General features: G+C 41.4%; 1 protein-coding gene across 2 annotated transcripts; it reads left to right on the top strand.

Moving 5' to 3' along the window:
* The first annotated feature begins 51 nt into the window (after positions 1-51).
* LOC130691703 (zinc finger protein 423-like) lies at positions 52-22,615 on the top strand. 2 transcript variants are annotated; one of them, XM_057514674.2, is made up of 7 exons: positions 52-181; positions 943-1,092; positions 17,908-18,110; positions 18,296-18,438; positions 18,897-19,332; positions 19,418-19,649; positions 19,757-22,615. In XM_057514674.2, exons 1-7 carry the CDS (start codon positions 133-135, stop codon positions 22,384-22,386), a joined length of 3,843 nt encoding a protein of 1,280 aa, XP_057370657.1. In that variant the 5' UTR covers positions 52-132; the 3' UTR covers positions 22,387-22,615. The 2 variants fall into 2 exon arrangements, with proteins under 2 accessions (XP_057370657.1, XP_057370658.1); XM_057514675.2 differs by lacking the exons at positions 52-181; positions 943-1,092 and adding an exon at positions 17,375-17,825.
* Positions 22,616-23,107: the final 492 nt, after the last annotated feature.

The following is a 23,107-nucleotide window of genomic DNA, read 5'->3' as shown; positions in this document are numbered from 1 at the left end:
TTTTTATTTCCATCTGATTTTCAGGACTGTGCCGCTACTAAGTTACATCGAGAAATATCCGAACTTCTGTGCTCACCTTGCTGTTCAGATCAATCACGCGCAGAGTGGTGAACAGCCAATCTCCATTTGAAGATGACTCGCCGTAAACAGCCACAGCCTCGTCCGTGTTACTTGCACATCGGTGAGTCATGATTGATGATGAGTTCAAACTTTAAACCTCACAGTTCTTCGGCTATTTGTTTAAACGTTATTCGCTGTAGCCGTATCAATCGATAGCGGGACAAAGTCCGTGACGTACAACGCGCCTATCAACAGGGGGAGGAAAAAAAAGCTAAAAGAAGATTTTTTTTTCTTTGTTTTTTTTTTTTTTTTATTTTTATTTATTTTTTTTTTTATATATATTTCCGTTTCACGTCTTTTCCTCTTGCTCCCGTAGCTATGGAGCGTCCTAGAGAGAAAAAGGAGAGAGAGAGGGAAGATATTAGGCTGCTCCCGCGGGACGGACCCTGCGCTCAAGTCCCGCGAAGGGAATTCGACTGCTGCTCATCTATGCTGCGAAGTCTGGTTGAGGCCCTTTTTTTGTGGGGGCTTTTTTACATGGACTCCATAGAGCTGGAGACGACGACGTCGACGTCGAAACAAGAGTGCAGCAGAGCGACTTTGGGGGTTTGAAATGGGGGACTTTGTTAGACCTTTCTCTCTCGTTTCTCTACTCCTTCCATAACCCTCACGGGAGGTTTTCTAAGTTGACTAACAAGAAAACTTGAATCTGCTTGAAGCTGTTCCCGTCTTCTTACACGTAGGGACCTCCCCAAAAAACCGGCATTCAACTCCAAGAGTCTTGTCACCAACTTTAAATTATCTCTTCTAATTAAGAAAAAAAAAAAAAGTATTAGAAAATTGCTTTACAATCTTCAACAATTCTGCTTTTCCTTTTGTTAGATCCACCTAATGCCATCGATGATAAAGAAGATGGTGAATTGAGCGACACTTCAAGCAACGCCAGCGGAAGTTTCACTTCCGAAGGTCTCTTTCTTCTAGATGAAGCGGACGACAACGTGATGGAACAGGACAATCAGCCATCGACATCAGGTGAGCTCCACCTCTTTTTTTTTTTTTTCTTCTTCAATAAATCCATACGCCACTTGGGTTGTTCCAACCCTTTTACGCAGCTCTCGAGTCGAGATCGTTATCCGACAATCCCTGAAGTCGGCTCGTCAAACATCTGCCACTTCATTTGTCGAGTCCTATTAGTAAACTTATATTTCCCCTCCAAATTTTTTTCGACTTTGCCCCAATGCTACGATCTTTATCTACGGTCGTAGACAGAAGCTTTTTCGTTATTAAAGAGTTGCTTAAAAGCCTTAAAGATATTTCCCCGTTAATCCTGGATGATGAATCCTTAATCATCCGAGTCTCTTTTTCGCCTCGTTCGATAAAAATTGAAGAGGATGATTGATTGGCTAGACGAATGAAAAGCTTTTTTTTTTTTTTTTTTTTTTTTTTTTAAAAACGAAAATGAGAGAAGCTGCGATGTACAGGTTCGTTTTTAAGCCACGGCTATGTGTTGCATGACGGGACGAGTTCATTAAAAGAGGATTGTTCACACACTCTGGTGTCGTCCCTTTCGAATGTTGTTCTTTTCTACGAGATGACGCAACTTTTTCGAGCGTTAAGGCTATTTCGAAATGCGTTTGAGAAATTTCATCCCGGTCTGCGATTGGTAGCCACTTGGACGTCTTAAATTCAGAGCCATGACTCGTGCAATTTATTGGTCTGTGTTAAAGATTGTTGTTTTTGCTTTTGGGTAGGCATTTTGTTGCACCTTTTTTTTTTTTTTTTCTTTCTTTTTGACCTTTGACTGTTCGGCATGTGTGTGTTGTCTGCTCTTGTGCAACAAGCCACAATAACATTCCGCACAGTTATGTATATAGCGCTTACTATACTAGACGAATGCCATTTTCAGTAGGCGTTGATGGTCGCCATATATCTGCGCTTTTCTTTTGTTGACTCAACGGGTGTGGCGCCTATAAAGACATGGATAGTTTTTTTTTTTTTTTTTCTTTTCGTGTTCCGTCTTTTCTGTTGTTGTGATTTTTGTTTTCCTGCTGGCCCTCTTCCTTTTTTTTTTCGTAGTACCTTTTATGTGGCGAAGGTGACTTTCCTATACGCGTATAGGATATGCGAAATCACAGTCGCGATCAAGTCCCGCCAACAAACTGAATGGGGATCTTTAAAAAAAAAAAAAAAAAAAAAAAAACCTTGGAACTCTTGGCATAACACACTCACAAGCCGTTAAAAGAAATGTTAAGAAAAAAAAAAAAAAATCTTTTTTTTTTTTTTTTTTTCCTACCTAAAGTTTGGAAAAGGGGAAAAGAAAACTCTTTTAAGAGCGTGCGTTATTGACAGTTAAATGCGTTTGGGTGACTTTGGGATGCAGCGCGTCCCCGGTCGTTAAATAAAATCAAATAAGATAAAGGAGTTAAGAAGTAGTCGGAGGAAGAGGTAAAGCTTTTTTTTTTTTTTTTTTCTTTTTTGTCAATGTACGTTTGTATTTAAAAAGAGGTGCAGTGACACGAGGCGAAAAGATCTTATCCGATCTTAAACGAGACTCCCTCCTTTCGTTCCTCTTTTTTTTTTTTTTTTTCCCCTTATTCTTCCGTTGTACTTCGTATCTGCCCGAAGCGAAAAGAAACAAAAAGCCAGCAGGTCAAATATGATTGCGATCTCTGGAACAGTGCGAAAAGAACAACCCTCCTCACACACACAACGTGCATTAAGAAAAAAACGAAGGGGGGGGGGGGGAAACAACTTGAAGAGATAAATTAGATAGTGGAAGGGGGAAAAAAAAAAAATGAACGAGGGCAGGGCGAAAAAGACATACGGGACAGGTCTGAAGAGCCGGAAAAGACTATAAGCGAAGAACCAATCTACCTCATGCTGCGGACTGAAAACACATACAGTCCAAAAAAAATCTATGGGGAAAGAACAGCGAGAGCCACGGGAGAGAAGGTGGGGACCACCTTCTGCGACAGGCAAATGCAGGTTTTTTTTTGTACTGTGTTCAAGTCCAAGCTCAAATCGCTTTAAAAAAGCCATTCAACATTTTTTGTTTTTGTTCTCGTCTTGTTTGTTCGTTGACCAAGGCACAGGACCTTAGATATCTGCATCTTTCTGTCCGTTTTTTTTTTCTTTCTACCGAGACATCAACTCACCTTGCGTGTCGTGATCGTTACCATGTTAGCGCCAATCGAATAAAACGCGAAGGCCTCTCATCCTTTATAAGGAAACTGGGGGGAAAAAAAGAGAGTGTCTTTAAGTCTGTCTTTTTAATGTAAGGACATCAAGCAGAAAGGCAAGGGAAGAGCATTAGGCATTCTGACAGTTTGTTGCTTTCGTCTGGCTGTTGCGAAGACTGTTGAAGAATGTCTAAATGCAGTACAGCCGTCGGTTGTTACATCACAGTTTTAAAAAGGGATCCTCATCTGCCTTTTTTTTTTTTGGTATGGGATTTTGAGTTTAAATGTTCTGACAATAAGAGTTGGCCCTGGGACCTCGATAAGGCCACACACACACACACACACACACAAAAAAATAAGCTTGTTTAGCTGGCCATATCGATGCTTTACTTTTTGATGTAACACTTGGATAGATTCTAAATTGAAGACAACAATGTTTGAATAAGGGAGGAAGATGCGGCAGAGTATTATTGCCAAGTCTTGAGGATCGTCCACGCCTCGGGAGAATCGAAGGCTGAGCAAGTAGGAGTATTGCATGTAGAACGACTTTGCATTATTGGGTGTGTCTGTCTCAGACGGAAGACTATGTCTACGTTTCTTTCCCTAGACGCCCTATTCCAATTTGCATTCGAAATCGTCCACGACGCGCACCAGGCGATAGTCCAACAGCGGAAGAGGCTTTTATAGACTTTCCCTCCTTTTCTTTTTTTTTTTTTTTTTTTTTTTTTTTGTCCCGAAATTTAAAGATACGAGTTGAGTTGCGTTTCAACTGCAACCTGTTCCCTTCACGTCTCAGTCGTTCTCTCTTTTTTTCCTAAAAAAAAAACAAAAAAACTTTAAATGCGGGAAGAGTTTGAATAATTTGAAAATCACGTTATGGCGTCACAATTCACGTGTAAAAAAATGAGAAGCGCTTATCGAACGCTGATGAATGGAAAAAAAAAAAAAAAAAAGGTCTAATCTAAAATGGCCCTTTTAAGTCATCAACTCAACTGTGTAAAAATGCATGCCCCTTTTCGATCCGCCATCAGCGCACGATGCAACTCGGCCAACGGGAGCGGACGCACCCCCCCCCCCCCCCCCCGCGAGATTTGAAAATCTCTAAGAAAGAGAGAGAGAAGGAAAAAGAGTTTTTTTTTTTTTTTTAAGGGACGATGTTTGAAAATGGAAGCACACACACACACACACACAACCACTGGGATGGAAGTGGATGATGGGGAAAAGAGGGGCGGGCTGCGTGCAAACTACTTTTGGGGGCCATCTCTTAAAGTCGCATGCCGTTTGCTCTGGCCGCTGCTGCGTGTTGGCACAACCGGGTTTTCTGATCTGCGCGCTCGAGATGTGATTAATATGAAAATTCCCTAGAGTGTTTATAGTGTGTGCGCACCGAGCCCCGACCAGTAGGAGACTTATGTATATAGAGCAAAGTCGAAACTTTGCGGCAAGGGCGGGGGGGGGGGAGAAAAAGAAGAAGAAGAAGAAGAAGAAAAAAATGTGTGTGTTCGCTCTTTCTCGTGTAGACAAGCAAAGTTGGAGTTGGCGCCGTGCAAAGCGGGCGATTCAAATATGCAACGTGAAAGCTTTCGATTTTTCGTAAAGGCAACGGACGTTGGATTTATATATTTTTTATGTTACACACTCTCAGCATCTCTCTCTCCCTTTTTTTTTTTTTTTTTTTTTTTTTTTTGTTAAAGGATGTTGAGAAAAGAAATTCTACTCGTGGGACAAGGTGGGACAAGGGGTGAACGCACGAAAATGGTCCCGTCATTAAAAAAGAAAAAAGAATGACAAGTCTCTCCTTATATATCAACGTCAGGCTCTTTTTTTGTGTGTGTGTGTGTGTGTGTGTGTGTGCATATTCTTTTTTATCTACAGAAAGTGTCCGTTTTTTTGTTTGTTTGTTTCTAATTATAATGTGCCGTGGATGGAGAGAGACAGGTCCTCGTGACTAACAAGAGAAAATTGACAATGAGAGCTGGATACTCGTGTCTGTTATCTTGATGCTTATTCGATTTGACTTATCGAAGGTTTTTTTTATTTTTTTTTTCGTTACTTAAGTTTTTTTCTTTTTTTTTTTTTCGTGAGTGCATTTTGGACCGAGAGAGTTTCACGTCGCTAGAGGATTTCTTTTTTTTTTTTTTTTTTTTTTTTTTTTTTTTTTTTTTTTTTTTTTTTTTGGAATCCCAAGTGGAGAGAACTATATAGCCTTCTTCCTCCCCACATCCGCTTTCACGTTGCGGCCAAAGTCTTGGTCGTCTCTTCTTATATTCGCTGTACTTTCTAGCCCGATGTCTCAGCCCAGTAGATGAGTGGGAGTCGGTGACGTCCCGAGAAAATCCCGCAGACGCTCGAGAGGGTCTTTTTAAAAAGAAAAGTTCTTTCATTTCTTCTCCCTATTCGATCCATTTTTTTTTTTTTTTTTTTTTTTTTTTAAATCTCCCTTTTCTCGAGTCAAGTTTTTTTTTTAAAGAGCCACAAGGGGGGTGCTGGTAGAAGACGGTGGTAAGGGAGTTTTACTTTTTTCTTTTCAAATAAAAGGGCGGGGGGGGGGTGCATCAGAATCCCTGGCGCCCCTTTTCACCTCTCGCTCGAAACATCTCGGGGTAGTCTTGATATTTAGTGGCCCAGCTCGACGGACTGAGTTTCCGGTCCGTCCATAAGTCAGAGTTGGCCTGGATCTCTCACCGGAGGGAGTCATCGGCGGCTCCGCCCCATTTGGCTTTTCTTTTTCTTTTTTTTTCTTTTTTTTTTTTTTTTTTGTTGGGTTACCCGCAGACTTCGGGAGTCTTTTACAATACTACGAGCGCATATATAATCCCTTTTCGCCCAAGGTGGATCTCTCCGGGGAAAATGGAATGGACGGACAGATGGACGAAAAGTGTATACACGCGAGACAAGTAAAGAAGAAAAGAAAACAAAAGAGAAGAAGTACGGCAGGATAGAAAGGCTTCCATCTTTGATATGAGTCGAGAGAGTTTCGTGCTACTGTAAGCTCAGTGCACGCGGGATAGCGGAAAAAGAGAAGGGAAAATACGTGAACGACGACGTCATCGAGCAGCTTCTTTTCTCCAGAGAGAACGTACGCCCCCCCCCTCCCCCCACCCCAAACTTTTATATTATATCTCTTAACTGCGTTCATGCATTAACTGGTATGCAGCTCCGAATATAAAAAGAAAAAATGAAGAAGAAACCATGGATAAAAAAAAACAAACATAAAAAACTTGGGCATCGCTAGTGATCCAGGCCAACAAGTTTTTTTTTTTTTTTTTTTCTTTTCTCCATGGAGTTAGTGTGTCAATAGACTTCCGAGGAATCTTCTTTATTTGCGAGGGGGATTGACAGGTGACATTCCGGTCTAGAGAGATCTATATTACTACTTAGCGAGCCTCCCAAAACACCTCGAAGTTAATAGGGGGGGGGGGATAATTATTAAATGATTATTATTATTTTTTTTTTTTTTGGTAGGGGGGGGGGGGACGTTTCCGTTTGTGTGTCTCGAAAATGCATTGAAAATCAAGCAAAGGGGGCGGATTAGTTTGATGGGACTCCCTTTTTTTTTTTTTTTTTTTTAAACTTGGTGGTTAGTGATCTACTGTCTACCTGTGCACAATGACTTTTCTTTCTATTCTACTTCATAATCTGTGGAAGAAAAGAAAAAAGGCAGTTTCTGAATAGCATAGAAGAAAAAAGAAATGATTGAAAGAATAAGCTTCTTATTCGTGTTGTTCAGGGAAATGGAATATTTGGAAAGGCAAATGGCTTTGTGTGTTTTCCTGGCTGGCTCTGACACTATCCATCAAAAACCAGCAAATGATTTTTGAAAAAAAAAAAAAAAAAAAAAGATGAAACTATTGGCAGCCGGAAGCTCCATCCGCAATCCCCCCCCCTCCATTTTTGTTTTAGACCCTCGCAATAACATTTACATTTTTCCGTCGTTAATGCAAAAGTAATTTCTTCCAAAAACGAATAATCGATTCGATTTTTTTTTATTTTCTCCTAAAGAGTACACGATAACCTTTTGATTTCCGCTGCTTACGTAATAAATAAGGATCTTAATCAAGTCTACGAAGGCCCATCCCAAATGGTTTCGTTACGCCATTTGTTTTCCTTTCCCCTCCGTTGTCGATGCTCCATTAAAACAAGCAGACGAGAAATCTGTGTGATTTTGCAGGCATGTCTGAAGAGGAAAGGCGTTTTTGTTTTTACCCATCAAGACACGATATTATCACGCGTTTTCCCCCACCGCAAACAAAGCCACTCTCGTGTACCATCGCAAGGGGGGGGGGGGGGGAGGTTCTCAGCTATAACAGACAGCGAACAAAAAAAAAAAAAAAGAAAATCAAAGATTTCCCATTGGGGGGACTGTATACATGTCCTATCCTCTTGCGCTGTGTCTAGCTACGCGTTCGTGAAGTAAAAGAAACACAGCTGATGTGTTCGCATGTCGTTGCTTGAGTAAAGGAAAACGATGAATTTCGAAAGCCGCTGTTTAAAGTAAAACGAAATTGTGAAGGCCAATGATTTCGGGTATGGTACCCCGAGGAACGCCATCTCGTTGCTTCAATTACATCGTCGACGTTCTACGATTGTGCAATTTTTTTTTCTTTTGTTTTTGAAAATGACGTCCCGTTTCACATTTGCGGTTTGGTTTGAATTTAAAAAAAATATTACATAGGGATGACCACGATGTAAGGTAACAGATGGCGCGCGTTTAGACCTTTGCCGGAACCTGTTAAATGCGCAACATGTTCTTCTAATTTAAAAAAAAAAAAAAAAGAAATCGGAGAATTTCACTTCATTTCCAAGCTCGGTCGTAAATAGATTCGATTTTCTATCCTCCCCTTGTGTTCTTGAAAAACATGGTAGTCTTGAAAGTGTGGACCGTTGACATCTTGATATTCGATTCCCAATAGAAAAATAAAGAACCCGTTCAGGTGTATGCTGATTAGCCACGACGTGTATACTTTTATATTCTGAATAAAAACATAAAAAGAAGGAAAGAAGGGGCGCCCTCATGAAAGACGATAGGCTACTTATATTATTATTATTATTTTTTTTTTTTTTTGTTGAAAATTGTCTTCTTTCTACCACGTAAAAGTCGCATCTTGGTGCTGTTTCGTTGTACAGCTGAAGGGATTCGTTCGAAGTATATACAACAACAAAAAAAAACCAATCGGCCCAGCCCGAAACTCCCCGAGCAAGTTCCAGCACCGATGGGTGGTCGACTCTAACCTTCGATACCTGGGTGGGCCGCGCCCTCTCTTCTTCTTCTTCTTCTTACTACCTTTTGCTGCTATCTCGTAGAAACGAGTCCGTTTTTATTTCTTTTTCGTCTTCCTTTATTTTCTTTCTTCCTTTTCTTTCTTTTTGTTGTTTTCTTTATCGTATAGTAGCAGTCGTACCTTTCTTCCACCTTCTTGAGCATCACGATTCGCTCCTCCCCACCTTCACCATCTAACTCCCCCCCCTCTCCAATCATCTCTTCTCCCCCCCATACTTTTCTTTCTGTCTTATTGCCCATTTTTTTTTTTTTTTTTTTTTTTTGTACCTATGCGAGTTCTTCTTCCAAGGGTTGCAACAGCAACACCCACTCATTATGCGCGTTGCCCTCATCAAGCGGATGATTATCCGCTTCGAGTATCCCAACCGGAATGCCTTTTCCCTCCCACCCTCCCACGAGGTATCTCTACGTCTATATCTGATCCTTTTTTTTTTTTTTTTTTTCGTTGTTTCTCTCTCTCTCTCTCTCTTTAGTGCCTTTCCATTTTTTTTTTGTGTGTGTGTATGTGTGTGCCTGGCTCTCCTCCCCTCAAGCCCCGTGTTAAAGGTGAACTCGTGTAGCTCGTTCGGAAAATGGCCAGGTGGCGCGCCATTTATTTTTTATTTTTTTTTTCCAACTATCTCAAAAACATCTTCATCATCTCCTTTCTTTTCCCCCTTTTTGCTCGGCTTTTTTTTTTTTAAAGGAAACGAAATTCTCGACCTCGATGAAGTCGTCAAAGTCTTAAAATGTTGCGAGTTTCTGCACCGACTGTGAGGGCTTCTGGTAACTCCGACAGGTGTTCGACGCTATTATCATCCGCGTTTTTACGAGCGCGTTTTCCAAAACGAATAGGCGAACGAAAGAACGTCCTCCCCGCCCCCCACTTTTTCTTTTTATTCAACTAGAATGTCTTACTCTGCGATCGTCTTTTTGTGTTGTCCTCACGATCGATGATTGACGAGCAAGAATGCAACCCAATTTGCTCGTTCAACTGAGCCATTCGTCGGCCTATTTTTTTTTTTTTTTAAATGCTTCACTTTTGTCGCAACGTCTGCGCGTATAGACGGGCCGAGGGGCTTCTTTATTTTTCAAAAGAAATTCTTTAACGCTGTGGAATGGAATGAAACATGTTTATAGGATGTTCATCCTCTGTAAAGGTGTTTGAGAGCTCGCGCCCGTTCTTTTCGTCCTATGGACGAAGGATAACGACACCACTGGGATTGTGCAAAACTAAAGAAGAAGAAAATGGGCGAGAACAAAAGCTGTTGCGTTTTGTACGTTCTTTCAAAATGTGAGCGGGAGAGGTGCGCTAGGTGGGTCAAAAACTGGTATTTTATTTTATTTTTTTTTTTCATCACACGGCCAGCAGCCGAATGGATATCCAGCAACGTCTTGCTCAACACACGCGAGAACGGGCGCGTTTAGTATAGTTGGGGAAGAAAAAAAAAAAAGAGAAAACGCGGACGATGTCTCAATTCATTGGGTGGTCCTTCTTATTTTGGGGGCCCCCCTTTTTTTTTTTTTCTTTCCAGGGGATGATTATGAAACAAGAAAAAAACATTCTTCTTCCATCTGACTTGAGAAATGGGACAAAAACATTTTCGGTTTCGTTTTTTTTAATTTTTTTTATCGTCTTCTTTCATCTTTTTTCGCCTTCTTGCGATGTGTGTGTGTGTGTTGAAGGTACACGCAGCGGTAGTTCGGCAACTGTTAACGTATTTCTTCGTAACGAGACGTTTTCCCATGAAGATGAAAGAAAAAAAAAAAAAAAGGAAATCGTGGTAGACGATTCACTCGACTCCGGGGAGGTCTTTTTTTTTTTTTTTTTTTAACCAACAGTAACAACAACGATAGAAAATAACCGGAATTTTCTCGGATAAATACCCCGCACTGTCGAAATAAGTAAAAAAAAAAAAAGAACTTCTCCCATTTTTTTTTTTTTTTTCAAAAATATTTCTCCGAGTTCTGCGTGTGTGTACGTGTGCGTATGTGCGTGTGGGGTGATGATTGGTGAAAGGCACACACACACACACACACAACCTCGACATTCTTTACCTTTTTTTTTTTTTTTTTTTTTTTTATCATTCCTATGGCTGATGACTTGTATTCATGACATCGAAAAAGAGAGGGGGGAGAACACCCTCCCACCATCGATCGATATAAAAATAACGCATTTGACATTTGTCGAAGGCATACTCTTCGTTTTCACAGTGTCATTTCCTGTCCCAGCTTGTACTTCTTTTTTTTTTTTCATTCCTCTGTGCTGGTTGAAAGAATTAGACTCGAATCTGTTCCTCCCTAAACCCTTTCCATCAACTACTTTAGATTTTTTTTTTTTTTTTGCCTCCCCCCCCCCAAAAAAAAGAAACGTTATCCTACGGGCTAACAAAAACCCTACCGAAAATGCTGGAGGTCGTAGGTCGAGACACATTATCAGCTTTTTTTTTTTTTTTAAAAAAACGTCAACTGCTTTAGCTCTATCCAGCTACCGGTTGCTGTGACGTTTTAAAGGCAAAGAAGAAAGTACAAAGAAGTTCCTCCAGTTGTTATTTTTCCTGTTCGACGACAAGTGCGCAGAGATAACACGCAGTCAGAAATGTTTTTAAAAGAGGAAAAGATTTTATTTTATTTTTTTTTTTTCTGGCCGTGTCCTTTCTTTACAGTACAGATTTCTTTCCCTTTTGTTATTGTCACGGACAATGGGATTTTTTTTTTTTTTTTTCAGGGGGGAAAATACAATAACAAATGTGGTAGAGGGGGGGCACTGCTGACTGCATCTATATATCTCTGGCATCTTAGTAAAGTTAGGAAAAAGAATTTAAAAAAAAAAAACAAACTGTGAGGGACCAAATATGTTTAAAGCTCGTTCGTGCCCAACTCAGCCAGTCCACGACTTTATAGTCCTCAATTTCTTTGTTGTTTTTTTTTTTTTTTACGAGGCTCTGGCATCGCGTACAGAACCCCCCTCATTTATTTTTTTTTCTTGTACGATGATGTGTTTGTTGAGTTTCTTCAACTTTAACCCCCCCCCCCCCAACTGTAAAATAAAAAAAAAAAGGATCTTCCATGCGCTGTAGACTTACAAACAAAAATGAAGGATACCTAGGCGCGACACGAACTTGGCCTCTCTCGATGTTCTCAATCAGATCCTCAATCCTATCGGTTTCCTTTTCTTTTTTTTATATTGGCCCTATTTGTTGAAGAAATTTTTGTATTTTTGTATTTTTTTTTTTGAAGGCTCTGCCGCCTGAGCGAATGCTTCCCAGGAGGGTTAAACTGAGTGCGCTAGATGGTACACACACCGGTACAGCGTCACACAGGTGTGTACGTATATATGCCACCAATTTGTCGGATTTATTACCGCGCTATAGCTCGTGTTTTTATTGCTTTCAAAAAAGGCCATCGATCCCGACTGCTATATATATTTTTTTTTTTTTTTTCATTTCGCTAAATTCATTTTTTTTTAAACATTAATGTTAACTTTGATCAGATAAAAAAAAAAAACAAATAAAAATTTTTTTTTTTTTTTTTTTTTTTTTTGGTCTCTGCCACCGTCTCAACTTGTACGGAACGCTGGCCAAGCGAAAAGAAAAGAAAAAAAAATAGGTAGGCGTGTTTGGCCGTCATCTCGAATCTATACGCGCTGTTCGCTAAAGGTAGTTGTAACCACCGAATTTTCTCCGCCGAAGAGCCTTTTAAAGGGGGTACAGGATAATCCTCCTTTCTCTCTCCTCTCCCCCCTCCCCCCAAGTTCTACTCTTCCGTGTGTTACACGCTTGATTAAACCTTAACAACGGGAAAAGTGAGATAAGATACAAGTGCTACGCCATAAGTGTATACTCATCCTAACAATAAATAGCCATTTAGCTCTCATTTCTTTTTCTAAAATTCGAGAAGGAAAGAATGTTCCATGAGATATCCATCGGTCGTGATGCTCTACGACTTGTCCAGGTTTCCTTTTTTTTTTTTTAAAGATTTTTTGGGAGAAAATGAAGTCATTAAAAAAAAAAAAAAAAAAAAAGGACCTAGCGCATTCTGAGACGACTCTGTTATAAGAGCAACAACAATAACATGGAAAAAAAAAAATGAGAGAAGGGGAGGCAAGAAAGATGTAGGCAAAACATTTTTTTTTTTTTTTTTCGTATTTCGTTTAAAAAAAAAAAAAAAAAAAGAATGCTGTCAGACGGAAAAGGAGATAGAGTAGTACGTAGACAAGAATGGGGCGGAGCGGGCTCAGCTTGTGGCTCCCATCACCGTTTCTCAGCGGGATGTCTTCTTCAAGCCCCGACGGAGGAAGAAGATGGGGGGGGGGGGGGAAAGAAAGAACCCCAGCAAGCGACTTGTTGCTTTTTACCTTCCTTTTTTCTATGCTATTATTCTTTGTATATCTTACCTATCTAGCCTTTTTTTTTTTTTTTTTTTTTTTACCTTAGTTTTTACCTTAGCAAAAAAGCTTATGATGAAAAATGAGAGGGTGCTCCACATGTTGCCACCCCCCTCTAGGTCTCCTCCCTCCTTGCCCACCCCCTACTGCTTCTCAGACTACAAACATCTTCTTTTTCTTCTCCTTCATGTCGCTTCATAATATCAAGCGACGGTGGCCGACTGTGAGACCTTTCGAGCTCATTTATTTACAACTTTCATTTTTTTTTTTTTTTTTTTTTTCCTTTTCTCTCTTCAAGAATTTTGTCGACGCATCGGCAAAGACATTGAAAGTAGCCGCTTAGGATGACTATATCTTCAATACCATCATTCCTCTTATTTTCGGTTTTATTTATTTTGTAAAAAAGAAAAATGAATTTTCATTTCCCCCCCCCCCCCTTATCTTTGCCGGTGTGTTTAGTTTATACCGTCCAAGTGGCCCTCTTCTCTTTTTTTTAGAGGGGCAAGTAGATTCTTTTTTTTTTTTGTATCCGAAATTGTATAAGCCGTCTGTAACCACTACCGCCACCACCATCATTATTGGCCAGGTGCTTCATCTGCGTACATGTCGTGTCTGCCTGCCGGCTTGTCATCAAAGTATTTTGACCTTTCATTTTTTTTTCATTTTTTTTTTTTTTTCTTAGAAGAGGGGAGAGAGGTTGCCCTTTTTTTTTTTTATGTAACGTATAGTCTAGTCTTTAAAAGTATATACGTAATGCTATCAAACGGAGGCTTATGTATTGACCGTGGTATCGCTGGTCGGGCTTTTGATGTAAAGAGACGCGCATTCTACGAACGTATCGACTTGAACTTTCTAAGATAACAAAAAGACATTTAAAGGCTTTTTTTTGTGTGTGTGTATTTTCGGCGTGCGGGTAAACAGTAGGATAAGGATGTTATTTTTTTTTTGTTTTTTTTTTTTTTTTTTTTAGAAATTCAGATATTCATAACTATGAAGAATGTGTAATTTGCAAGTCAACTTGGAGAGACGTTCGAGATAACGAGAAAAAGAGCCAAGTTGGCACTGATAATATTTTAATCTGCTCCAAGAAATCTCGGATTTAATGCGGCAATGGAACTTTTTCAAAATCCTTTTTTTTTTTTTTTTATATATACATATATGTATATACATATCTGTCAATTCTTTATAATCGTACGGGGGTTAACGACTCGCCTTAGCGAACGTTAAAACTTGAAGAGACATGCTCGATCAATAATTTCTCCGATCATCATAAACCCACGCAATAAGAAAACAAACAGAAAATAAAACTCCCCCTTGTGAACAGATTTACTAAATAATAAAGACAAAAAAAAAAAAAAAAAATGCGTTTCTTAAAGAACTGAAGAACCGCAGGATACAGGGGAAATAAAAAAAAAATAATTGTTTACCTATAAACAAAAAGTAAGAAGAAAAATAGGGAAGGATCTTTACGATCCCGATGATGACCACCCGCGCATAAATAGTTCCCTTTGTTCTATCGATTGGCCGGTTGTTGTTATTTATTTATTTATTATTATTTTTTTTTTTTTGGCCTCTTGCGTGATGGAAATATCAACGAAAACGCTATCGAACGAAAATGGAAGAAGATGTTAAATGTCAGGAATAGGAAAAGGTCGCATACATTTAGCGGATCGCCAGCAGAGCGCTAGTCTGAACAAAAAGAAACATATCAACGGTCAGACCTCCTTTAGGACGACGGCGTTAGCCTTACAAAAAAAATGTACAAGGCAACTTCTTCTTTTTTTTTTTAATGTCTTTATCTTTCCCACTTTTCTTGACCTGTAAAAAAAAAAAAAAGAAATTTTTGGGCTCTCCCACGTTTCTAATAGGAAAAAAAGAAAGAAAAGGGGTTCCGCGCGTAGACAACAGACGCGGCAGCTCAGAAAAGGGCAATCACGCGCATTCCCAGTTCTTTTTCTTTTTTGCTGACAGACAGGCAGAAATTTTTTTTTTTTTTTTCTGGTGGGGAGGGAGACGTGGAAAAGCGACTCTTGGATGTACCGCGATATGCTGGAACTCCCTCTCATAATAAAAAAAAAAAAAAAAAAAAAAAAAAAAAGGAAAAGAGCATTTTCTATTTTTTTTTTTTTTTTTTTTTTTGCCGCTCTCTCTGAAAGCAGAAGAAGAGACAGAGAGAAATGGTAATAATAATAAAAAGGAGAAAAAAAGAAAAAAAAAAAAAATTTAGATATAGTTGTAGTGCATGTGTGGTGCAGAGCGAACGAAAGAGATTGTCGGTGTAACAAAGAGGCTACAAAAAAAAAAAAAAAATATGGACGATGGAGGCAAAAGAGGAGGAACTTTAGATGGTTAGAAGGAGGGTCTATTTTCTTTTATACGTGCATATAGATGTGTGTGTAGCATATTCATTATTTTTTTTTTTTTTTTTAACTTGTCCCGAGACGAGCTAATCTAGATGACCCACAGGTTTTTTTCTTTTTTTTTTTTTTTCGAAATGCCCGCAGACTTTTTATTTTATTTATTATTATTATTTTTTTTTTTTTACATCTTATTTCACATTTTTCGTGGCCCTCTCGTCGGGTCTCTTTTTCAAACTGCAGTCCCTATCGCACTGTGTGATGTCTTCATCATCGCTCCTCTCCGCCTCTTTTTTTTTTTTGGTGTTGTTAGTCGACGTGGGGGGAAAGGTAGTTTTCAACCGGTTTTTTTTTTTTCTTTTTTCGAATAAATTTATCTCCATTGTTTTCCTTTTTTTTTTTTTTTTTTTAAGCTTTTTCCTTAAAGGAATAAAATTGCGGCCCGCCGCGTCTCACACAAACAATCGGGTTCTCGTATTTTCATCGGTCCTTCGTTCAACGTGTTGTTATATCTTTTGCTCGCCGCCCTGTGGTTGTTTTGTGTGCCAGAGTCTCTCGCATCTGCAGCCATCACCTTCATATAAGTTTTGTTTATTATGTATATGCCGCTCGGCGGTGATATGTTCCTTAACGTTCATGGCCGATAATGATAATTTAGCTCCCGAAACGGATAGGAAATTCAAACGCGATTGAAGTGAAGGGACCACCTCTATCTCTTGAGCGAAAGTAAACGGACAATCAATCGATTCGTACTGGTTTTCAACCTGGTATTTCTTTTTTTTTTTTTTTCCAGTCAAACTGAGGACATCTCAAGATGCGCATCTATTAATACTAAATAATAATCGATTAAAAAGAAGAAAAAAAATGATTCACCTTTCACTTGTGCCCTTATATTTCTTAACGCTCCGATCATAGAAATGAGCAAGTTAAAAAAAAAAAAAAAAAAAAGAAACAACGACAAAGGTTAGACTAAGATGGAGTGGAATATACGAATATAGAGATGTCGGGGCGCGCGGTGTTTCTTTTATATTGTCAAAAAGGAAGATGTCTGTGTGTTTCGCTGCTGCACTCGCTACGACTTATATAGTAGTTTGTATGTGAGTAGATGGCTCTATCTGACTTCTATTCCTTGACTCAGGTATCTCCGCTCATTAAAGCCACGCGTATTTTTTTTTTTTTTGGACTCTCTTCATTTGAATGGTTGATGTCTTGTTTCCCAGTCCTGGAACCGAGGGGGAGCACATATAAAAAATCATGGTCGAAAAAAAAAAAAAAAAAAAATAGAAGAGAGAGAGAGAGAGAGAGAGAGAGAGAGAGACTCCCCCTGGGCTTATTTGAACCTTCTTTCTTCTTCAATTCTTTTTTTGGCTCTCTGGCTCTCTATTCGATTCTGTAGTCCCGCCCAGCTACTACCCTGACTGGGCACGGCCAGTCTGTGTGTGTGTGTGTAGGTTTTTATAATAGCTGAGAAGGAAGAGATGAGGGACCGCTTTGGTCGTCGTCCGCTTCGCTTTTTGCCGACGATATTTGTGTGAGATCTTGTTGAATCACTCTTTCAACAACGGAATCAAAAGCCACTTACAGCAACCGCCTTACATGGACCTTTAAACACATTGAATAGGGTTAAATACATAACCGGAATGCCCCGAGAAAAGATGTGCAGGAATCATGTTAGCCTCCAGTTACTTTCGGGTGGGATTCAAAACATGTGGACCGAGCACAACACAAAAAAATCATCAGTTGAAATTTAGTTTTCAAAAATTGAAGGGAAGAAAAAAAAAAAAAAAATGTTCCTTTTTTTTTATTCTGATTGAGTGTTCGAGCGAGAACGCGAGCTGAGGGTGCTTGGCATGATGTCTTGGGTGGGGGTCTTTTCAAAAAAAAAAAAAAAGTTCTTCTTCGATTCTTTTTTTTTTTTAACGTCTTCCTTCTTCTTTTTCTTATCTGATATGGCCACTCCTTCGCCACCCATCCGTTTCTCGGTGGAGTAGGTGGAGGAGGAGCACAAGGAGGAGAGAAAGAAGGTTCCCCGTCGAGATTGAAACCTTCTCCCAAAGCCCACCACAATATAGCGGACCGAGGCAGCTAACAAGTGAGAGAAGGGAAAAAAGAACGAAGCAAAAGGCAGAGGGACGGAACATAGAAGAGACCACAAGACGACTCAACTCGGTCGAGTCAACACGTACCGTGAAAAACGCCAGTTATTTTTGCTAGACGCTCGATTGGCTTTTTTTTTGTTTTTTTTTCATCTCGAGTTACACGACATCTGTTTTTCTTCCCCGACTTGGTTCCAGTGTGTTTGTGTTGTTTTTTTTTGTTTTTTTTCAACGACAACATCTTTCGGCTTCAACTGTACGATTCCAAAGGATTATTTGACACCTTCCACACTCGGAGGAAAAAATATTTGAAATTATTCGCTCCCGAAAAGAGCTCAATTAGCCAACCACTTGTGTTAGTGTGCACGGCTATTTACAAATCAAGTGGACACGGTGTTTCTGACTAATCGTTTTTTTTTTTTTTTTCTTTCGATTTGTGAAGTGGTTTTCGTTTGTTTCTCTGTTTTACTCGTGAATTTATTGTCGGTAATGATCAAATTCTTCCTTGTTTCTTATTTAAATCTTCGAAATCACTTGATTTAAACGGCTAAATTTTGGCATTTGATAGAATTGCTTCGACGAGAGGAATTCGATAAGATGCCGCCTACCGACGGCCAAGTTGTCCTGTCGGCGGCTGCGACCAGCACCAGCGGCACACCTGGCGATTCGAACGCCGCATTAGCCGCCAACTCTGCCCTTTCCGTCCCGTTCACCTGCAATTTCTGCCAGCGATCATTTCCGCGGTTATCTCTCCTTAAAAAACACGAACAGGTATTTTATTATTATTATCATTTTTTTTTTTTGGCTCAAACACTTCTATCAATTCATTCATCAATGTCGACACGGAATCGTTTTGATCTTTCAAATTCATCACGACGAGAGCAACAAAAAACAAAAAAAATAAAAGCGAAATAATTGATTAACATTTTTTTTTTTTTCTTAATTGGTCAAACCAGGCTCACAGCGATGAGATGCCCTTCCGCTGTGATTTCTGCTTGCGACTGTTCAAGCACAAAAGATCTCGTGATCGTCACGTCAAACTCCACACGGGCGATAAAAAATATCGCTGCCAACACTGCGAGGCCGCCTTTTCACGAAGGTCAGTTTTCCTTTCTGTTTCTTCAAATACCCGATCAACAATTTCTGTCGCTTGATGATTTCATCAACGTGTTGGAACTCCCCCCCCCCCCCCCCCCCCCCCAAAAAAAAAAAAATAAATAAATAAAGTAGAAGAAAATCAGTTTTGACGGGACGAATTATTCCGGTTCGAACTCGCCATGACTATCTCCTTAGTCCTATCTTTCAATCATTATTCCAACTTTTTCTTTGTTTGCCTGTTTTGGTTAAGGCGTTTTGACGGCCAACGCATTGGAAATCACATTTCAACGATGTATCAGATTTGGAATAATTGAATATGCTTATTGAATAATGATTGGGTCACCTTATTAGGACGAGAAACAACTCGATCCTTTTGAAAGTCGAAAAAAAATATTAGCATTTTGTTTTGAAGAACGTAGAACAAAAATTCAACAACGACTTTGTCTGTGTGTGTTACAGTGATCATTTAAAGATCCACGTCAAGACGCACGATACCCGCAAGCCGTTCCAGTGCAGCGTTTGCCAGCGGGGCTACAGCACGGCGGCCGCATTGACGTCGCACATGCTCAACCATCGGCGCGAATCCGGCTCCCGTTGCGGATCGCTTTGCTCGTCCAGTTCCAGCGTTTCGTCTGTTTCGGTAGCTTCAACCACCTGCTCGTCTGCCACATCGAATCACGGCCGCAGCGCATCATCCAACGCGTCGACGCCTTGTCCGACATCGTTGCCGTCATCGTCACCTGTTTCACCACCACCCACGCCAACAAACGACGCTCCAATCGTTCGAACGATGAGCCCATCGACGGCTATTAAACAACATCCGCCTCCATCGTCCGTCACTCCGCCCATGGAACTGCCCAACAGTCCAGCCAGTCCGCCCATTTCGCAGTACCAGGTATCGATCCGACACAGTCCCACCTGACCTTTCCTTCCAAAATAGAAAATCATTTTAAAAATCATTTTCTTTTTTTAAAAATCAGAATCAGCCGCAAACATCACCGGAAATGGATAAGTCGAGTGTAATCCGACCGGCTTTGCAACTTGCGGTTTCAGAAATGGCCAGTCCCTTGCCGAAATCAGACGCGGTGGTCAAAGAGGACGAGAAGGTGGCCACTGCCAAAGTTTCACCTATCGCCCTCCAGTGCCCTTACTGTGCTAAAGAATCTTTTTCTTCATTGGCCGCGCTCAGCCTTCACGTCCAAACTCTTCACGGTAAATTATCCGCCACTAAAAAAAAAATTACCCTCTTTTATTTTAAGGCCGTCACGGATTCATCATAGTTTCATTTTTCGCTTTTTTTTTTTTTTTTTTTTTTTTAGGGCCCTTGAGTCGTCGTGATGGCCAACATGGCGGCGCTGATGGCGGACAACAAGGACTACTTTACGCTTGCCAGTTATGCACGTTGCGATTCGGCAATTTGCCCGCTTTGCAGCAACACACTTTATCGGCTCATAGTCTGGCTGATCTTCTACAACTTTATTGTCCAGCACCGGCGGCCAAAATGGGATCACCTACTGACCAGTGTGACGCGCAAAACTTCCCCACCGATCTGAGTTGTCCCAAGAAGCGGAATGAAGTGGAAGAAGAAACGGAAGGCCGCTTTTCTTGCCCGCAATGCCCGTCCGAATTCAAACAGTCGGAAACGGAAGCGTTCCAGTCACACGTGGCTGGACATTTAGTTTGCAGCTGGAACGAGTACGGTTGCTCCTCCTGCGTCAAGAGTTTTCCGACGCCGGACGAGCTCCAGAAACACTTGCTGGACATGCACGCCCACCATCTCTATCGTTGCGCTCTTTGCAAGGAAACGTTCGACTCGAAAGTCTCAATCCAGGTCCATCTGGCCGTCCAGCATAGTAGCGAATCGAAACTCTACCGTTGCACCGGCTGTCCGCCAACGGATGAAGCGCCTTCCGTGTTCCGCACAGAAGCGGAGTTCAACACCCACGTCGTGGTGGCCCACACGTCACGAATTCCGCCTGTTAAGCAACAACCTGTTGCCCTGCTCAAATGTCCACTTTGCCCGCAGTCCTTCGCCGTCGAATTCTTGCTGGAACGGCACATGCATCTAACTCATCAAGGTCGTGGATTACCTTTAATCGAAGCACCGTTGGCGGCCATAACTAGCGAGAATTCGACTCCGGCCAAAGTGGAAAAGACGGACAAATCGGAAAATAACTCGACAACGTCCACTGTGCTGAACTTGAGCCTCAATTGCGCTTATTGCGGCGAAACGTGCAAATCGAGATCGGAGCTGGAGGCTCACATGAAGAATGCCCATCATCCGCCAAGTAGCACTGGCCCGTCTAGCTCTAACTTACTGCCATCACCGGCTGCAAATGGCCGAATGAAATGCAACATTTGCGATGAGATTTTTCCGACGGCTTCAGTCTTGGCCGAACACAAGCTGTCTCACTGCAAAGTGTCGGGCGCTGCCGTTTGCGCCCAGTGCCGCGTCCCTTTGCCGACCGAGGAAGCCTATTACGCCCATCTGCAATCGCCTCCGCACGGCCCCAGCACATCACCTCCGTTGACCTGCTTGGTTTGCCGACAGACGCTCAACTTACCCTTGGAAGTCGGTTTGCATGCTCGCTTCCACGCTGCCGGACGGTCAGCCGGACCTCCGCAACCAGAACCATCCCTGTATCCGTGTTCCTTCTGCCACCGTCATCTGGAGTCTGCCAACTTGATTGCCAATGGCATGGCTTTAAACGGCCATCAGACTTACATTTGCAAAGACTGTCTTCATGCCCACAATCAGATGATGGTCCACCAACAAACGGCCCTCTTTCCAGCTGTACCGCAACCGACGCCTAGGAGCTATCAGTGCATCAAGTGTCAGGAGATTTTCGCCACCGAAGCCGAGATCCAATCTCACGTGGCCAGCCACTTGCTGTCGGAGGGATGTTTGCATCCTTGCCGCCTTTGCGCCCGCCAATTCGACACGCCGCTCAAATTGCAGGCCCATCTAATTGAGCACACTTTCGCCGGCTGCCCAGCTTTCGCCTGCTATTTGTGCGGATGCCTCTTCACCGCCGCCGTCAATTTGCAACGCCACATGTTCGACCAGCATGGCGGCGCCGCCGGATTGAGACCATACGACTGCTCGCGCTGTCATCTCAAGTTCTTCTTCCGGGCCGAATTGGAGAATCATTTGCTCAGTCACAATGAACCGCTACCTTCCAGCGGATCGGCACAACATCCGTCGGCAATGGAACAGGATAAAGCGACGGACGTGCCGGAAGAATCGCGGAGTTTCAACGACGAAGAAGAGGAAGAATTGAATGACGAGGATGACAACATCTCGGTGACATCTTCGTCGCACGCATCCGAAATCACGCTGTCGGATGCGCAGAAAGCGGCCAATGCCGTGCCGGAAGAGATTTCGGAAGAGAGGAATGGCAAAGATTCCGAGATGTCCGACAGCTCAGATTCTTCTTCTCTCTTTTCATCAGCTTGTTCCAGTTCATCCTCTGTGACGCGGAAAGAGCAACCGGAATCTTCAGCAACGAGTCCATTCCGGTGCGACCGATGCGATCAATCGTTTCCGTGCCTCAGCAACCTGCAAGGCCACGTCCGCATCCACACGCAAAGCCGGCGATTTACATGTCCAGAGGCCAGCTGTGGAAAAGAATTCGCATTGCGACGAAATCTCCATATTCACATGCGTTCGCATACCGGAGACAGGCCCTACTCATGTCCAGTCTGTCCGAAAAGATTCGCTCGAAAGGAGAACCGAAAAGCTCATCTGAAGCTGCACAGCGGGGTCAAACCGTTCCGCTGTACCGTCTGCTCCAAGACTTTCGCCCGCAAGAGCCATTTAAGCGAACACGGACGGACTCATTCCTCTTCAGCCGATCATTCAACGTCAGTTAACAGTAGTGCCAAAATGCCTGTTGCGGCCGCAGAAGCGAACGGGACTGCCACGGAATACTCCGTTGATATCAACTAGCCAAAAAAAAAAAAAAATGTTTTGCTTACATATATTTATGTGAGGGTTCGTTTTTTAGATTACTCTAATAATCTTGAATGAATTTCGGTTTATGTAATAATAGTTTTCGTTTATATTGCTCACTGTGTGTCGGTTAAAGTTTGAACAAGATTGATTTTCTGTTAAGCCCATTTTGTTGTTACTATTGTAGAGGGAGACGGATAATTAAATAACAATTGAGAACATGAAATGTTATTTTTTAAAAATTTTATTGAATACCCAAATTGTGAATTTTGAGTATGATTTAGTCGAAACGTAAAATTTTGTGGCCAAGAAACATATGTAAAGAAAGGTATTTACAGTATGTACAACACAAAATCACACAAAAAAAAAAACATCAATGTATCGCATATTGAAACTGGGAATTTTGTGGTTTGAGGGATCAAACAGAACAATTTTGTGAGTATCAGTACAGAAAGATATTATCAGTATGTACAAGATGAACCAAACAGAGAGATGACGTCCAAAGTGAAAATTTAGACTTTTTCAATTCTCTGCTCTTTGAAAAGACGCAGACAATTGCCTAATTTTCCACGCAAAACGCATTTGCCATCGGATCCCTCTTCGGTGATGTCAACAAAATACGTCTGCCACAATTTCTTTCTTCGTTGAGGAGTCAGAGATGCCATCGAGCCAACACCAATTTCAACCATGGCAGGTAAGCCATGCACAATTTGTTTAG

The sequence above is a fragment of the Daphnia carinata genome, chromosome 1 (assembly GCF_022539665.2).
Source record: "Daphnia carinata strain CSIRO-1 chromosome 1, CSIRO_AGI_Dcar_HiC_V3, whole genome shotgun sequence".
Taxonomy (NCBI): domain Eukaryota; kingdom Metazoa; phylum Arthropoda; class Branchiopoda; order Diplostraca; family Daphniidae; genus Daphnia; species Daphnia carinata.
This window is presented reverse-complemented; position numbering and strand designations above follow the sequence as displayed.